A 14,441-nucleotide genomic window follows, 5' to 3' on the forward strand; every position below is an offset into this window, starting at 1 on the left:
CTGGGGGGAGAGTCAGATATTTCTTTCTCTGAGAAAGTCTACAAGAATAGTGGGGGTGGGGGGGCGAATCCTTCCTGCCACTTAGGAGCCAAAAATCCTGACTAGAGATGGAAGAAAAGAAAGGCGTGTCGCCTGTGTTGGCCATCGCTTTCCCTGATGGGTGAAAGCCACGTGTGGCACATCGACGAGGCCCAGCCCCTCACAGGAAAAACAGTACAACGGGCTTGCTGCTCAGGGTCTCCGGGTCCTGGGAGTTCTGGGTTCTAGCACTCTCTTTCCCTAAAGCCCTTCTCTCTCTCTCTCTCTCTCTCTCTCTTCCCTTTCCCACACCACCCGATGGGCCCCCATATCCCTGTGTCAGATCTCAGCTCTAAATGTTCTCTGATCTCCGTTTCAAAAGCAGAAAGAAGAAAACCCCTCCAATCCCAGAGCTTTATTTTGTTTAAAAATAGATGAATCATTCCTATTTTCTCTACCACTCAGTCTCCCCTGGCTCTCCTGGGATCTTACTTAGCAAATGTAAAAGCCCCTCTCCTTTCCTCCCCTAACTGAGATGGCTCTCCTTTACTACATGTAAAAAATAAAACTCCCTGATGCTTCCTGAAAATATACATACAGCATTGTCTTCCTCAGCTATTTATAGAGCAGGTCGCTGTCTTGATATTTCCCTTTCCAGTGGAACAAATGTCCCAGTCCCTCATTCCTGCTGGTGGCCCCTGCTTACAGTAGGTCTCTGGTCCACCCCTCAGCCTGTTTCAACTCCACCCCCTCGCCCTGCATTCATTTCTCCCATTTATTTCTGCAATCTAAGGTTTCTTCAGAAGAACGCATATGCAGACTTTCATGAGAATGAAGGATTCTTCAACAATCATTTTTATCGCTCTGATCACTGGTGAGCAGGGCGATGGCTTGGAATATGACTTGATACGTTTTTCCTTTCTCTGTCATATACTGTTTCTTCCCCTACTACCCTTCGTAAGCTTAATGCCCCAGACAAGAGGAGAGTAGCTAAACCCTAGAATCGAAGAAAGGCTTTCGATTTCAACCTACGTGTTCAATGTCCTGTAGACGTGTCTATAGCATTCTATAGGCTTGACAGTGAAGTTTTCAAGAGGGGAAATGGTTTTCTCACAACTCCTAAAGCTGGATTTTCGCTTAGCAAGAACTCAGGCATGGATGGGGGGCGGGTCCAGAGAGTGAAACACAGAGCAGGGATGATGCAGGCTGGAAGGTGAGGGAAGTTCCCAAACACACAGGAGGAAACAAAAAACAAAACTTCCGGACTGAGGGTGGTCCCTGTGGCAATTTAGAGAGATCTGGACACTGGGTGAAGCCACTTTGGTCTGCCTGGAGCAAGGGAACAGAGACCCCAGATAGGGTGGTGAAATAGAAAAAAACTTGAGAGTTCCTTAAAAAGATGGGGCCTCCCACGGTGCCCAGATCGCAAGCAGAGGCAAATGGAATTTCTGGCTCCTCGCGAGGTGAACAGGAGATCTAGGCGTCCTCAGGGACCCTGTGGGGACCCAAAGAGCCCAGAACTGACAAAGACCCGGGATTATATGGAGCAAGCAGCATGCATGGTTCTCACGACCAATGGCCGGGACGGGATTGTGGCCACCATCAAGTGGATGTTGGATTAAGCCCAAAGCCCAGCAGGGCCCTGTGTCATTAGCGACATCCCACCAGCAGTGACAGAAACACCCAGGACAAAGGAAGAAGAAAAGAAATTTGCTCAAAATTGATTAGAGGGGCGCCTGGGTGGCTCAGTCGGTTGAGCGTCCGACTTTGGCTCGGGTCGTGATCTCGAGGTTTGTGGGTTTGAGCCCCGCGTCAGGCTCTGTGTTGACGGCTCGGAGCCCGGAGCCTGTTTCAGATTCCGTGTCTTCCTCTCTCTCTGACCTCCCCTGCTCATGCTGTCTCTCAAAAATAAATAAGCGTTAAAAACATTTTTTTTAAATTGATTAGGAAAAAAAAAATCCATCCAATCAGGATGAGTATGTTTTCTGCTGTGTACATATTAACATTTCTCCCCTCCCCCCCTTTCCCTACCTCCTCCTTATTTATATTTCAGATTGAAAACCATTTCCAGGCACTAGTGGAAATGCAGATGTAAATCTGGATATCCCTTTGAACAGAACTTTCTGGGTGCTTCTGGTCATTTCTTGGGCTTTCGGGTCTGTGTCTCTAGCATAAGCCACCCCAGGACCCCTGAGATTAACTGAAAGGACTGAATGGAAGGCCATAGGAGCAGACTGGAAATGCCTCCCTGGCTGTTGACTCGAGAGAGCTATTCATTCACCCTGATACATAAGAATTTCCACCTCCGTCTCATGAAGGTGGATAGTGACTTGTTTCGGCAGAAATGCCTCCTCGGATCTGTTCCTCTCAATGTGACGGGCAGCACCTGAGAAGCACACGGACATCTTCCACAGGGCCCCTTCCGAGGGTCCCCAGAGGAGTCGCGGACTCTCCCTGCTCCCAACCGCCTTCTGATGGCATTACCTTCATTGATGATCTGTTTAGCTGCAACAGCCGAAGACAGGTGAATGGGTTCCATGAAAATGCTTTCTGTTTCTGCATCTGAGACCATGGAGTACCTGAGAGAAGAGGACATCTGTGTGAGAAGGTTCTGGGCGGCATCTGAACGGGAGCCGCTCTGACTAGACAAGACCCCTGGATCTGACTTCAGGCATAGTGCAAAGCAACGAGAGATGAAGGGAATGCCTTCCTCAGTGTAGGGAGCCCGAGAATGCAGAACCCCGTGACGCTGTCGCCACCTGTGTTCAGACCGGAGGTGGCACCTGTGTGAGCTGGTGTTTAACGACGAGGTAGTCCAGGCTGTGGACGGAATAGTGTCTGTGGTTGGGGAGAATTTACCCTGATGTGGCCTCACCTTCTCTACTGGGTTCCCATCCTCGGCTGTAGTGCTGCTCATTTTTTCCCTCTCGCCCCCGTTCCTCTGTTGTCAATATCATAGCATGTCCCTAACCAAGGCGCTGCTGGATTGGCGGGCTGGGTAGACGGCCACCGTTCCCTCCATGCCCCACATCTTTCCCCTGTTTGAAAGAGAATGGGCTCACAATAAAGGGCTGGCATGGGGAAATCCGAAGGTGTGCTCAAATGCACAGTCCTGATTCTCAATATAAGCAATCAAGGTTCAGCCTGAGACCAGGGATGCAATAAAGTAACTTAGGTAAATGTCAAGGCAATTTTTCCAGAAATAATTCAGCAGAGATGTCAAAAAGGATCTGAGGAACGCGGCGAATTACGGGCAGAAACAAGGGTAGGACGCAGTATGGGGGTGGGTGCCCTCCCCCTTAGTGGGGGGGGGGGGTTCTTCTCTTTCCCAGGTGTTGGGTGAGCTTTGGGTCTTTTTTTTTTTTTTTAGTCTTTCCTTTAGGTCCAGAGAGGTTAAAGAGCAAGTGGGAGTATTTAATTTATACCATGTTTTTTCCCCATCCCCCAAATTCCCTTGTGCTGCCCCTTTATTTTCAGCCCCTCCCTGAACCTCATCCCCTGTAAAATCGATGATCTGTTTTCTGTCCCTACGGTGTGGCTTTTTCCCAGAATGTTATGTAAGTTGAATCATATCATAGTCTTTTGTATCTGGCTTATTGCACTTCGTACAAGGCATCTATGAGTAATCTATTCTATTGCAGTAATCAACAATTTGTTCCTTCTTACTGCCGGGTAATGTTCCATTTTCAGGGACCCCAGGCTACTGTTTCCATTGCCTCCAGTCACAACTGGGTATTCCAGAGGGAAAAAATGATACTCATATTGCTGGTTTGGTTGTACTTGGAATTCTATCTTCCTCAATCTGCCTGCTGCTATTTACTTTCCAGAGTCCTTGAACCGTTGCTGTATCCTTCTGTTCAGGTTTTATAAAGGCAATCCATGGGACCGTGGCGGGTGTGTTTGCCGACTTGCCCAGAATTGGAACCTCTGTTCCACTGTCTTTTTGCTTTTACAAAGTCTGAAGTCAGTGTGTTTCCTGATCCTTGTAAATTGACTTATTTTATCTTTATGGAAACTGATAGGATCTTTTTTTTTTTTTTTTTTTGGTTTTCAGTATTTAGAAACTTCCCAGGGATGCTCCTTGGTCTATTTTCATTCGTTGTGTTGCAAATGGATACCATTTTGGGGCTCCCTTTATGAGTTTCATCCTGGTGAAACTCCCACGCAGCAGGTATTATCATTTCTGTTTATTTTAAATAAGGAAACTGGGGCCCAGGTAGGCTAATGACATTCCCCCACGGCAGTCAATAAGAGGCGGGGCTATGATGCAAACATAGGGCCATCTTGCTCTGAGTTGCAATGAGTCCAGTTGAACTGACCGGAGCTAACTCGAGTGAAGGTAAGTGTAGCTGAATCGATTAGCAGGACAATTTTCTCATAGAAGTCCACATTAGAGAGTCACCACCTTGGAGAATGGTGTGCTCAGGGCTAGAAAGCCTACGGAGGAGGAAATCGCTTTGCCAAAAGAAAGGAGTAGCCTACGACTCTACCCAGGACGGGGCTAGACCTGCCCATGCAGCATAAGGGACAGCACAGTGGGCATTGCCGTTGGTAATTCCTGAGGGATTCCCATTCTTGCACCAAGTACCAGGGGATGCATTTTTAAGTGAGCATGACTGGAGAGTGGGGGTGGGTTGAAGGTGAGGTGTGTGGGATACGATCCTTGGATGAACTGGAGACGTCCCGTTGTTTGGTGAAGGTAGAAAAGAGAACACCTGGTGGGGGCAGGTGTGAGGTCGGTAAAGGCACACATTAGGTCCTTTCTTTGGCCCCTGTAGCTCCAGACCAGTGAAGGTGATCAGACAGATCACACTGAGTGAAGAGTGGGTGGACAGATGGATGAACAGACGGACGGATGGATGGATGGACGGAAGTTGCCAGGTACTGGGCAAGGTGCCCGCATACCACCTTGGGGAGCAAACCCAGTGGTCTCCAGGCCCTTCCATCTCTGGCCTCTTTCTCCTTTCCAGCCTCAGCTTGCACTGGTTTCCCTTGGGCTGACACCCTTTTGGGAGGCTAATCTTTTGGCCTCCCTTCCTCACCCAGTTTCCTCCTGCGATGGGACTTTGCAGAAGCCCATCTCCCTGTGGACATCGTGGGCCCAGGTTTCAGGGCAGTCTCAGTTTTCAAATAGCAACACTTCATAAAACTAGGGTCAGAGCCTCAACTTGTATAGAAATGTGAGTCACATCCCCATAAATAAACAAACAATATTTACTAAGGGAGTTTTATTCTTTCGTTTGTAAGCAATATTAGTCATACTAGTATTAGTAAAATAACCATTTTGTTTATTAAGGGTCGGTATTACGTCAAACGAGGTTGGGGGGGGGGGATCACAGCAAAACGCTGACCAGGTAATGAGCAGAGAACCCTTGTGTTGCTGCGGGATGAGAGGGGCTTTCTCCTGGCCCCGCACCTCTTTTCTCCCTCAGGGTGGTTTTCCCTGCGCTCTGCGCTCTGAAGGTTTTCTCACTCCTGTAATTGGTTTTCTAAACAATGGGCACAAACTGAAAAGGGACACAGGAGGAGCCCTCACCTGGCAGCTGTGTAGAAAGGCTGGCCAGGGACTCACCCGGCAGTGTCCCCAGGATCCCCGCCTGGAACTCTCTGCAAAGCCCATGATCGCACCGTTTTCCCTAAACAACACAGATGCCAGGTCGTCGTGTGGATTTGGTTTCCACGACAAATACAGGGAACTGAGCATCTGTCCTAAATGGACCTGAACTCTGAGGCTGTGGGTTTGATAGGGGAGAATTTGAAATTCAAATCTGAAAATGGAAATGGGTGAGAGGCATCCTCCCCTCTTGTGGGTGGTCAAGATTGAGAGGCAGCTAACGGGTCCGTGAGTCTGAGACTCTGGAAGACTCTACCCAGTACACTTTTCAGGAGTTGGAGGCTTTATGGTTGAGAAAGGAGGGGGGTAAAGAACAGATTCTTCCCCCAGCCCCGTGATGTGTCTGTTCTTGGCTGCTGAGGCAAGCAGGTGAACCACAGTCAACTGAGCTCAGCATTATCTAGTGTTGAGGATAGGATGTAAATTATGAGTCATCTGCTAAGAGAAAAGGACGTGTAAACCTAACGGTCCTAAACTGTTGTGCCACAGACACGGTTTACTAAGTCAAGTGAGGAGTGGGACCCCAAAGGACCTAAGTGGAGAACAAAGTTTAGGCATTGAGCAGCAGTTCCCTCATTTTCCGTGGAGAAGCAGGACTGTGGGGAGGAAAAAGGAGAAAGAGAAGCGAGACCTGAACAACGGGCCCTGTTCATATTTGCAAGGTCAGTGAGATGGTGGCCGGGGAGGCTGTGATTTATGACCACGTCTGTGCCTCCGCCCGCAGATCTGAGACAGAGTGAAATGACACTTACACCCTGATTGGAAAGCAGCAAGGGCTGGCTGCTCGAAAAGACAGGCAGGGAAGGAGAGAATCTAGGATCGATACACACCTCATCACAGGATCACAGAGCAGCAGCTAAAAAGCCTTGAGGGTGATTTGGAAGAGAAACAATAAAGCAGAATTTGATGGACTTCCTAACCAAGAGCAGGAGACTGGTGCAGTTTTCTTTAGACCTGTGTTTTTCAAAATTACAGACTGTGCCCATTAGTGTTTCATAAAATCAATTCAATGGGTCCTGCCCAGCAACTGAAGAAGGAAGGAAGGAAGGAAGGAAGGAAGGAAGGGATGAAGGGAGGGGGGAGGAAAGAAGGGGGGAGGGAGAAAGGGAGGAAGTAGGGAGGAAGAAAGATAGGGAGGAAGGGGGGAGGGAGGAGGGAAGAGAGGAAGGAAGGAAGGAAGGAAGGAAGGAAGGAAGAAGGGAAGGGGGGAGGGACAAAGGGAGGAAGGAAGAGAAGGAGGTAGGAAAGGAGGAAGGAAGAAAGGAAGGGATGAAGGGAGGGGGGAGGAAAGAAGGGGGGAGGGAGAAAGGGAGGAAGTAGGGAGGAAGAAAGGTAGGGAGGAAGGGGGGAGGGAGGAGGGAAGAGAGGAAGGAAGGAAGGAAGGAAGGAAGACAGGGAGGAAGGAAGGGGGGAGGGAGGAAGGGAGGAAGGAAGAGAAGGAGGTAGGAAAGGAGGAAGGAAGAAAGGAAGGGAGAGAGGGAGGGAGGAATGAAGAGAGGGAGGAAGGGGAGAGGGAGGAGGGAAGAGAGGAAGGAAGGAAGGAAGGAAGGAAGGAAGGAAGGAAGGAAGACAGGGAGGAAGGAAGGGGGGAGGGAGGAAGGAAGAGAGGGAGAAAGGGGGGAGGGAGGAAGGAAGGAAGGGAGAGAGGGAGGGAGGAAGGAAGAGAGGGAGGAAGGGGGGAGGGAGGAGGGAAGAGAGGAAGGAAGGAAGGAAGGAAGGAAGGAAGGAAGGAAGACAGGGAGGAAGGAAGGGGGGAGGGAGGAAGGAAGAGAGGGAGGAAGGGGGGAGGGAGGAAGGAAGGAAGGAAGGAAGGAAGGAAGGGGGAAGGGACAAAGGGAGGAAGGAAGAGAAGGAGGTAGGAAAGGAGGAAGGAAGAAAGGAAGGGAGAGAGGGAGGGAGGAAGGAAGGAAGAGACGAAGGGAGGAGGAAGGAAGGAAGAGAGGGAGGAAGGAAGGGGGGAGGGAGGAAGGGAGGAAGGAAGCGAGGAAGAGAGGGAGGTAGGGACGAAGGAAGAGAGGGAAAGGGAGGGAGGGCGGAAGGAAGAGAGGGAGGAAGGAAGGGAGAGAAGGAGGAAGGAAGGGAGGAGGGAGGAAGGGAGAAAGGAAGGAAGGGAGGAGGGAGGAAGAGAGGGGGAAGGAAGTACCCTCTCAAGGAGTCCCTTGGGAATGAAATGGAGGCAGAGGCCCAGGAGGGGGTGTCTATCTTGATGTGGCTTTTGCAAAGAAGGAACAGATTTCTGAGTTTCTTCCAAGTGTTCATTCACTTCAGAGAAAGTGACCACACAGGCAAAGTTCAGGCTCCAGAGAAGGAGAGAAGTCAGTAATCTTAAGCAAATGGATTTATGGCCAGCTGCTTCCAGCAAGGTTTGTGAAAGCTGGAAAAATCTTCACGGAAAAAGAAATATAAAAGAGAAAGGGTAATTAGGAGTAGCCATTTCCCAAGGACACAGAGACCTGACACTCCATGTCCCCAGCTCCTGTCCCACCTGTCGCTACCAGGCACAGAGACCTCGCTGTAGGGAAGGTTGGCACAGCATCGTTAAGGGACTTAGCTGAAGGTGGACAGGAAAATGCTGTCACGAGAGACGGTCTGAGGAGATCATCAAGGAGTTCTAGAAAGTGCAAAGGCTTGAAAAGTTCAGGTCCAAAACGCCGAAGCAAGAAATGAATTTTGACTTGGAAAGAAATGAAGGAAAACAGAAAAACGCTCTCCAAATCAGAACAGGAGAAGGCTAAAGAAGTCTGATCCTTCATTTGGAAAGGAAGAGAAAATGGGTCATAGCCAAGGAGGAAGAGGAGAGGCAGACGTGGGCTCCAGGCCACCTAGAGAGTTGGGGGACGGCAGTCTCCTTACTAGGGAGGGGAGGGCTGGTCTCAGCTTGGTTTGCGGCAGAAGCACGCTGACTTCTTAGACTGTGCTCTTTTGGGTAAGTGGGGAGGTCTGATGGAGATTATGGAAACGGGCGAGGCCCCACCAAGTCGCCCCACTGGACGGGAGGTTTTAACTTGTAGTGTTAACTCATAAATTACCTAAGGAAATTTGTCTCACTGGGAGATGGCTGAATCTCTAGCTGAAGGCTTTCTTCCAGAGAGAATGATCCACAGAGGCGGGTTTGAATTTAAGGCGTTTGAGGTCAGTGCCTCAGTCAGGCAAAAACGAAGATCTGACGAGCTCTATCCACTGTCTACACATCTTTCTCAGGTTCTTAGTTCACCCCGGGATGAAATTTACTGACGAGGCTGGAAATGTCAAGACTCCCTGTTGGGACAGCAAGCAGACCGTCACCCCTGAACGCGCTCTGGTTGACAGGCAGTGGCTGCCTGCAGCACTGGGTAGACTTCGCAAGTTCCTGTCCGGGTTGCACAGGGCACAGTACGGTTTCGTCTCCCAGGGGCTGGAGCTAGGGCAGCGGTGAGTTGAATGGCGGTATCCCAGAAAGACATGCCCCCCAGAGCCTGTGAATACGGTTTTATTTGGAAAAATGATCTCCGCAGATGTCATTCAGTTAGGGATCTTGAGGTGAGATCATCCTGGATTAGGGTGAGCCCCAAGTCCAATGGCAAATGTCCTTAAAGAGGACACACAGAGAAGAGAGAGAAGAGGAAGCATGTGAAGGTGGAGGCTGAGGTTGCGAGGACACGGCCACAGCCAAGAAACTCCTGGAGCCGCCAGGAGCTGGGAGAGGCAAGGAAGGAGTCCCCCCTAAAGCCCTGGGAGGGACAGCGGCCCTGCCAACACCTTGATTTCACACTTCCGGCCTCTGAAACTACAGGAGAACGTATCCGTGTTGTGTTTAGGCAACTCAGTTTGTGGTCATTGGTTACAGTAGCCGTAGGAAACCAGGACAAAAGTGGCTGGTGGGGTATTTGCTGACTCCGTACATATTTAGTCTTAAAAAGACTCAAGCCTTTCACTGAAGAGATAAAACAGCGGGCGCCTGGGTGACTCAGTGGGTTAAGCGTCCGACTTCAGCTCAGGTCATGATCTTACGGTTCGTGGGTTCGAGCCCCGTGTCAGGCTCTGTGCTGACAACTCGGAGCCTGGAGCCTGCTTCACATTCTGGGTCTCCCTCGCTCTCTGCCCCTCCCCCACTCGTGCTCGCTCGCTCTCTCTCTCGAAAATAAATACACATTAAACATTTAAATAAAAAATCAATAAATGTTAAAAAAAAAAAAGATAAAGCAAGAAGGATGGAATTTCAGTCACTAATTAAGTACAGGGAGGACTATTCAGGATGGAGACCAAAAGCAACGGTGACGATCAGCTGCTTAGAATACAGTATTTGCTGACAGCACGAGAGACATGTGCCATTTTAACGAAGGTGGGTGGGTCTCTGGTTAGATACAAGTTCCTTGACATCATTAGTTACTGTCAGATATCTTTCTCTGGAAGGAAAAGGAAAGAACCACCATTTATCAATACCTAATATGCCTTTCTATGTTACAACAATGTGTGTCATATATTACATGTCGTATATTACAAACAACATACGTTATATCATTTAATTTCCACCACTGGGCAAACCAGCTATTCCAACTTTATGATTAAGTAATTTATGGACGCTCTCATGGCTACTGAGTGGGAGAGCAGACCTGACTTCAACTTTGGCCTCGGTTATACCATTTAAGTTCTTTCCACAGCACTGCACTGTCTCCCGGAAGAGAGTTTTATTTCCCCTTTCATAGCACAGCTTTTTGAGGTATATAATTGTTATACAAATGGCACATACTTAAAATGTGTGATTGGTTAGCATTTGACATACGTGGAACCATCACCACAATCAGGACTGTGAACATATCTATCATCCCCCAAGTTTCCTTAGGCCCCTTTGAAGCCCTCCCTCCGCCCTCCCTCCACCCTCCCTCCACCCTCCCCCTGCCCTACCCCCCAGGCCACCGCTGATCTGCTTTCTGTCACTATAGAGAGTCCTTTGCATTTTCTGGAATTTTCTATAAATTGAATCACGTGGTATATACCCTTTCTTGTCTGACAGCTCTCATTTAGCATAATTATGTTGAGATTCATCCATGTGGTTGTATGAATCAATAATTCATTCCTGTTCACTGCTGAATAGTATTCCAGTGTGTACATCCACCATCGTGTATTTACCCATTCACTGGTTGATGGACATTTGGGTTGTTTCCAGGCTCTTATGCATAAAGTTGCTCTGGACATTCATGTACAAGTCTTTGCAGGGACACAGGCTTTTATTTCTTGTGAGTAAATACCCAGGAGTAGAATGACTAGATCATACAGGTGTAGGTATATGTTTAAGCAGGTGTATGTTTAACTTTTTTAAAACGTTTATAAAATGGTTGTACCATTTTACGTTCCCACCAGCAGTGGGACTAGGCCTTCCACATTCTCACCAATATTTAGTATGGTCGATCTTTTTAATTTTACATATTCCAATAGGTATGGAATGGTATCTCCTTGTGGTTTTAATTTGCATTTCCCTAATGACTAAGGATTTTGAGGATCTTTTCATGTGCTCATTTGCATTTCATGTATCTTCTTTGGTGAAGTATCTGTTCAAATCTTTTGTCCATTTTTTTAAATTTTTCATTTTTTAAAATTTACATCCAAATTAGTTAGCATCTAGTGCAACAGTGATTTCAGGAGTAGATTCCTTAGTGCCCCTGACCCATTTAGCCCATCTCCTCTCCCACAACCCCTCCAGGAACCCTCAGTTTGTTCTCCATATTTATGAGTCTCTTCTGTTTTGTCCCCCACCCCTGTTTTTATATTCTTTTCGTTTCCCTTCCCTTATGTTCATCTGTTTTGTCTCTTCAAGTCCTCATATGAATGAAGTCATATGATTTTTGTCTTTCTCTGACTGACTAATTTCACTTAGCATAATACCCTCCAGTTCCATCCATGTAGTTGCAAATGGCAAGGTTTCATTCTTTTTGATTGCCGAGTAATACTCCATGGTGTATATATATATATATATATATATATATATATACCACATTTTCTTTATCCATTCATCCGTCGATGGACATTCGGGCTCTTTCCATACTTTGGCTATTGTCGATAGTGCTGCTATAAACATGGGGGTGCATGTGCCCCTTTGAAACAGCACACTTGCATCCCGTGGATAAATGCTTGGTAGTGCAATTCCTGGGTTGTAGGGTAGTTCTATTTTTAGCTTTTTGAGGAACCTCCATACTGTTTTCCAGAGTGGCTGCACCAGCTTGCATTCCCATCTTTTGTCCTTTTTTTGATTGGGGTGTTTGTTTCTTTTTTATCGGGTTTGGGGGGGGTTGTTTTTTTGTTTTCTTGTTTTTTTGTTTTTTTACAATTCTTTTTTTTTTAATTTTTTTTAATGTTTATTTATTTTTGAGACAGAGAGAGACAGAGCATGAATGGGGGAGGGGCAGAGAGAGAGGGAGACACAGAATGGGAAGCAGGCTCCAGGCTCTGAGCCATCAGCCCAGAGCCTGACGCGGGGCTCGAACTCATGAACCGTGAGATCGTGACCTGAGCTGAAGTCGGACGCTCAACCGACTGAGCCACCCAGGCGAAGGGGAGGTTTTTAAACATATGTTCTGGATACAGGTTCTTTATCAGATATGTGATTTGCACATTTTTCTTCTAGTCTGTGGATTGTCTTTTCTTTTTTAAAGGTACTTAGACTCATTCATCTGGGCTGGTTTAGGCCTGGTTCTGTAATGCAGTGGGACTGACTGAATGATAACTCAAAAGCCAGTGGAGCTGTAATAGTTTATATCTCAGGTTTTATGACGATTATTGTAGGAAGAGATGGCCCACAAAGTGTCACTGTGTTTGCCTCCCTTGAAATTCTCTGAAAAGGGCTATAGCCAATTTGAGGTCCGCTTCAAAAACCAATTGCTAAGGAATCTATACAAACCAAGAAAAGCATCAAAACCGACAGGATTCGGCAGGAGTCACCGAGAACCTGGAGAAAATGAGCTCTGTATGTGGGACCATGCTTGTAGGAAGCTCAGCCGGTTCCGTGTAAGGGGGACTTGCAGGCTGAGCCTGTTTTTGCCCAGGATTGGCAACTGGAAGGACTAAGGATTGAATACCACTGGAACTTCTTCTCTTGTAAACAGATGCTTTTGTCCTGTGCGTGGCAGGCTAACTTCATGTGAAACTGTGCAAGCAACACGATTGGCCTTGCCTGTCTCCCACCTCCCCTGACGGTGACCCACTTTTCACCTTCACAGCCAGTGCTCACCGTTTGCGCGCCCCAACCAATAATCCGAGAAGCTCAATGACTAACGCGATAAGCACATAGTAAAAATATTTATTCCCTAGGGCAGTATCTCAAAATATATATATACACCAGACTTTATATATCCAGCCTACAGTTAATTGGACAGTTCATCCTGTTATTTACACATTCTATACCCTTAATGACTGTTAGCTGCTAAAACATTCCAGGACTTCTCTCCCGGTGCACAAATGTACTTATTTCTGTCAGGTATGTATCAGCAGTGAGCCTGCTGGGTTACAGGACTAAACATATGCTTAGCTTTAGTAGATACTATGAAAGAGTTTTCCAAGTGGTTGTACTAGTTTCCTCTCTTCCTAGTTATGGATGGAGTTCTGATTGCCTCCCATCCTCATTAATATTTGCTATCATCAGGTTTTGATTTTAGATAGTCTGGTGGATATGTAGCAGTATTGAGTTGTGGTTTAACTCAGAATTTCTATGATATATTTCTGTGTTTATCGATTTCTAGCTGAATTCTCCCGAGGTCAAATAACATATTTTGTACGATTTCAAGCATTAAAAATTTGTTGATACACGTATGGCCCAGCATATGATCTATTTTGGTAAATGTTTCATGTGCGTGTGATAAGAATGTATATCCTCCACTTCTTGGGTACACGTTCTGTTAATGCCAAACATTGTTTATCATTTTGTTTAAACTTCCTATATTCTTTTTTTTTTCCAATATTTATTTTTGAGAGAGAGAGAAAGAGAGCACATGAGCAGGGGAGGAGCAGAGAGAGGGGGAGGGAGAGAATCCCAAGCAGTCTCCTCGCTATCAGCACAGAGCCCCACGTGGGGCTTGATCCCATGAACCATGAGATCACGACCTGAGCCAAAATCAAGAGTCAGACGTTTAACCGACTAAGGCACCCAGGCGCCCTGAAACTTCCTATATTCTTAATGATTTGGCACGGGGGGGCTCATACTATATCAGTTGCTGAGGTTGTTTTTAAAAAATTTTTCCATTTGACTAAGATTGTGGGTTTTATTTTTGTCTTTAGTTCTGTCAATTTTTGGCTGTATATATTTTAAGGCTACATTATTCGATCATCGAAATCTTAAATGATGATATCTTCCTGGTGAACCACACCTTTGGTCATTGTGAAACATCCTTCTTTGTCTCTGGTTACGTCCACCTTAGTCTTCCCTGTCTGATATCAGTAACTGGCTTTAGTTAGTGTCGGTGACTGTGGCCATTTGTATTTTCCAAAGGTGGCCCCAGCGTTTCCCATGTGGCACGTTCTCTTTACTCCTGCAGTGGTAGCAGAATTCACGTTGCCTCCTTTTGAGCCCCTGTAGTCCTTTGTATGATTTCTGAGCCTAGCTCATGAGCATCAGTGCACTTCTGTCTTGCTTTCTTGAATGCCAACCCTTGGAATTCAGTCACCAGGCTATGAGAAGCCCAAACTGGCTCGCATGGAGAGACATGTGACAAGACCACGTCAGGCGCTCTAGCCTACAGCCCACCTAAGGCCCCGGATGATGTGTCAGACGTGCGAAGATGCCACGATGATACCCGCCCTCAGCGGCCGAGTCTCCCTCAGCCTCAAGTCCTCTTGGACC

The 14,441-nt window shown here is 47.3% G+C and overlaps 1 protein-coding gene across 5 annotated transcripts in view; it reads right to left on the minus strand.

Moving 5' to 3' along the window:
* STYXL2 (serine/threonine/tyrosine interacting like 2) overlaps positions 1–14,441 on the minus strand; it is a 32,103-nt gene that overhangs the window by 13,192 nt on the left and 4,470 nt on the right. For 3 of the 5 annotated variants that reach the window (XM_027046237.2, XM_053209121.1, XM_027046238.2), the window contains one exon: positions 2,503–2,597. The exons of the other annotated variants lie outside the window; for them this stretch is intronic. In XM_027046237.2, coding sequence (XP_026902038.2) covers positions 2,503–2,597 — 95 coding nt within the window. The remainder of the gene's footprint in view (positions 1–2,502; positions 2,598–14,441) is intronic. 5 annotated transcript variants of the gene reach the window in all.

The sequence above is a fragment of the Acinonyx jubatus genome, chromosome E4, assembly GCF_027475565.1.
Source record: "Acinonyx jubatus isolate Ajub_Pintada_27869175 chromosome E4, VMU_Ajub_asm_v1.0, whole genome shotgun sequence".
Lineage (NCBI taxonomy): Eukaryota > Metazoa > Chordata > Mammalia > Carnivora > Felidae > Acinonyx > Acinonyx jubatus.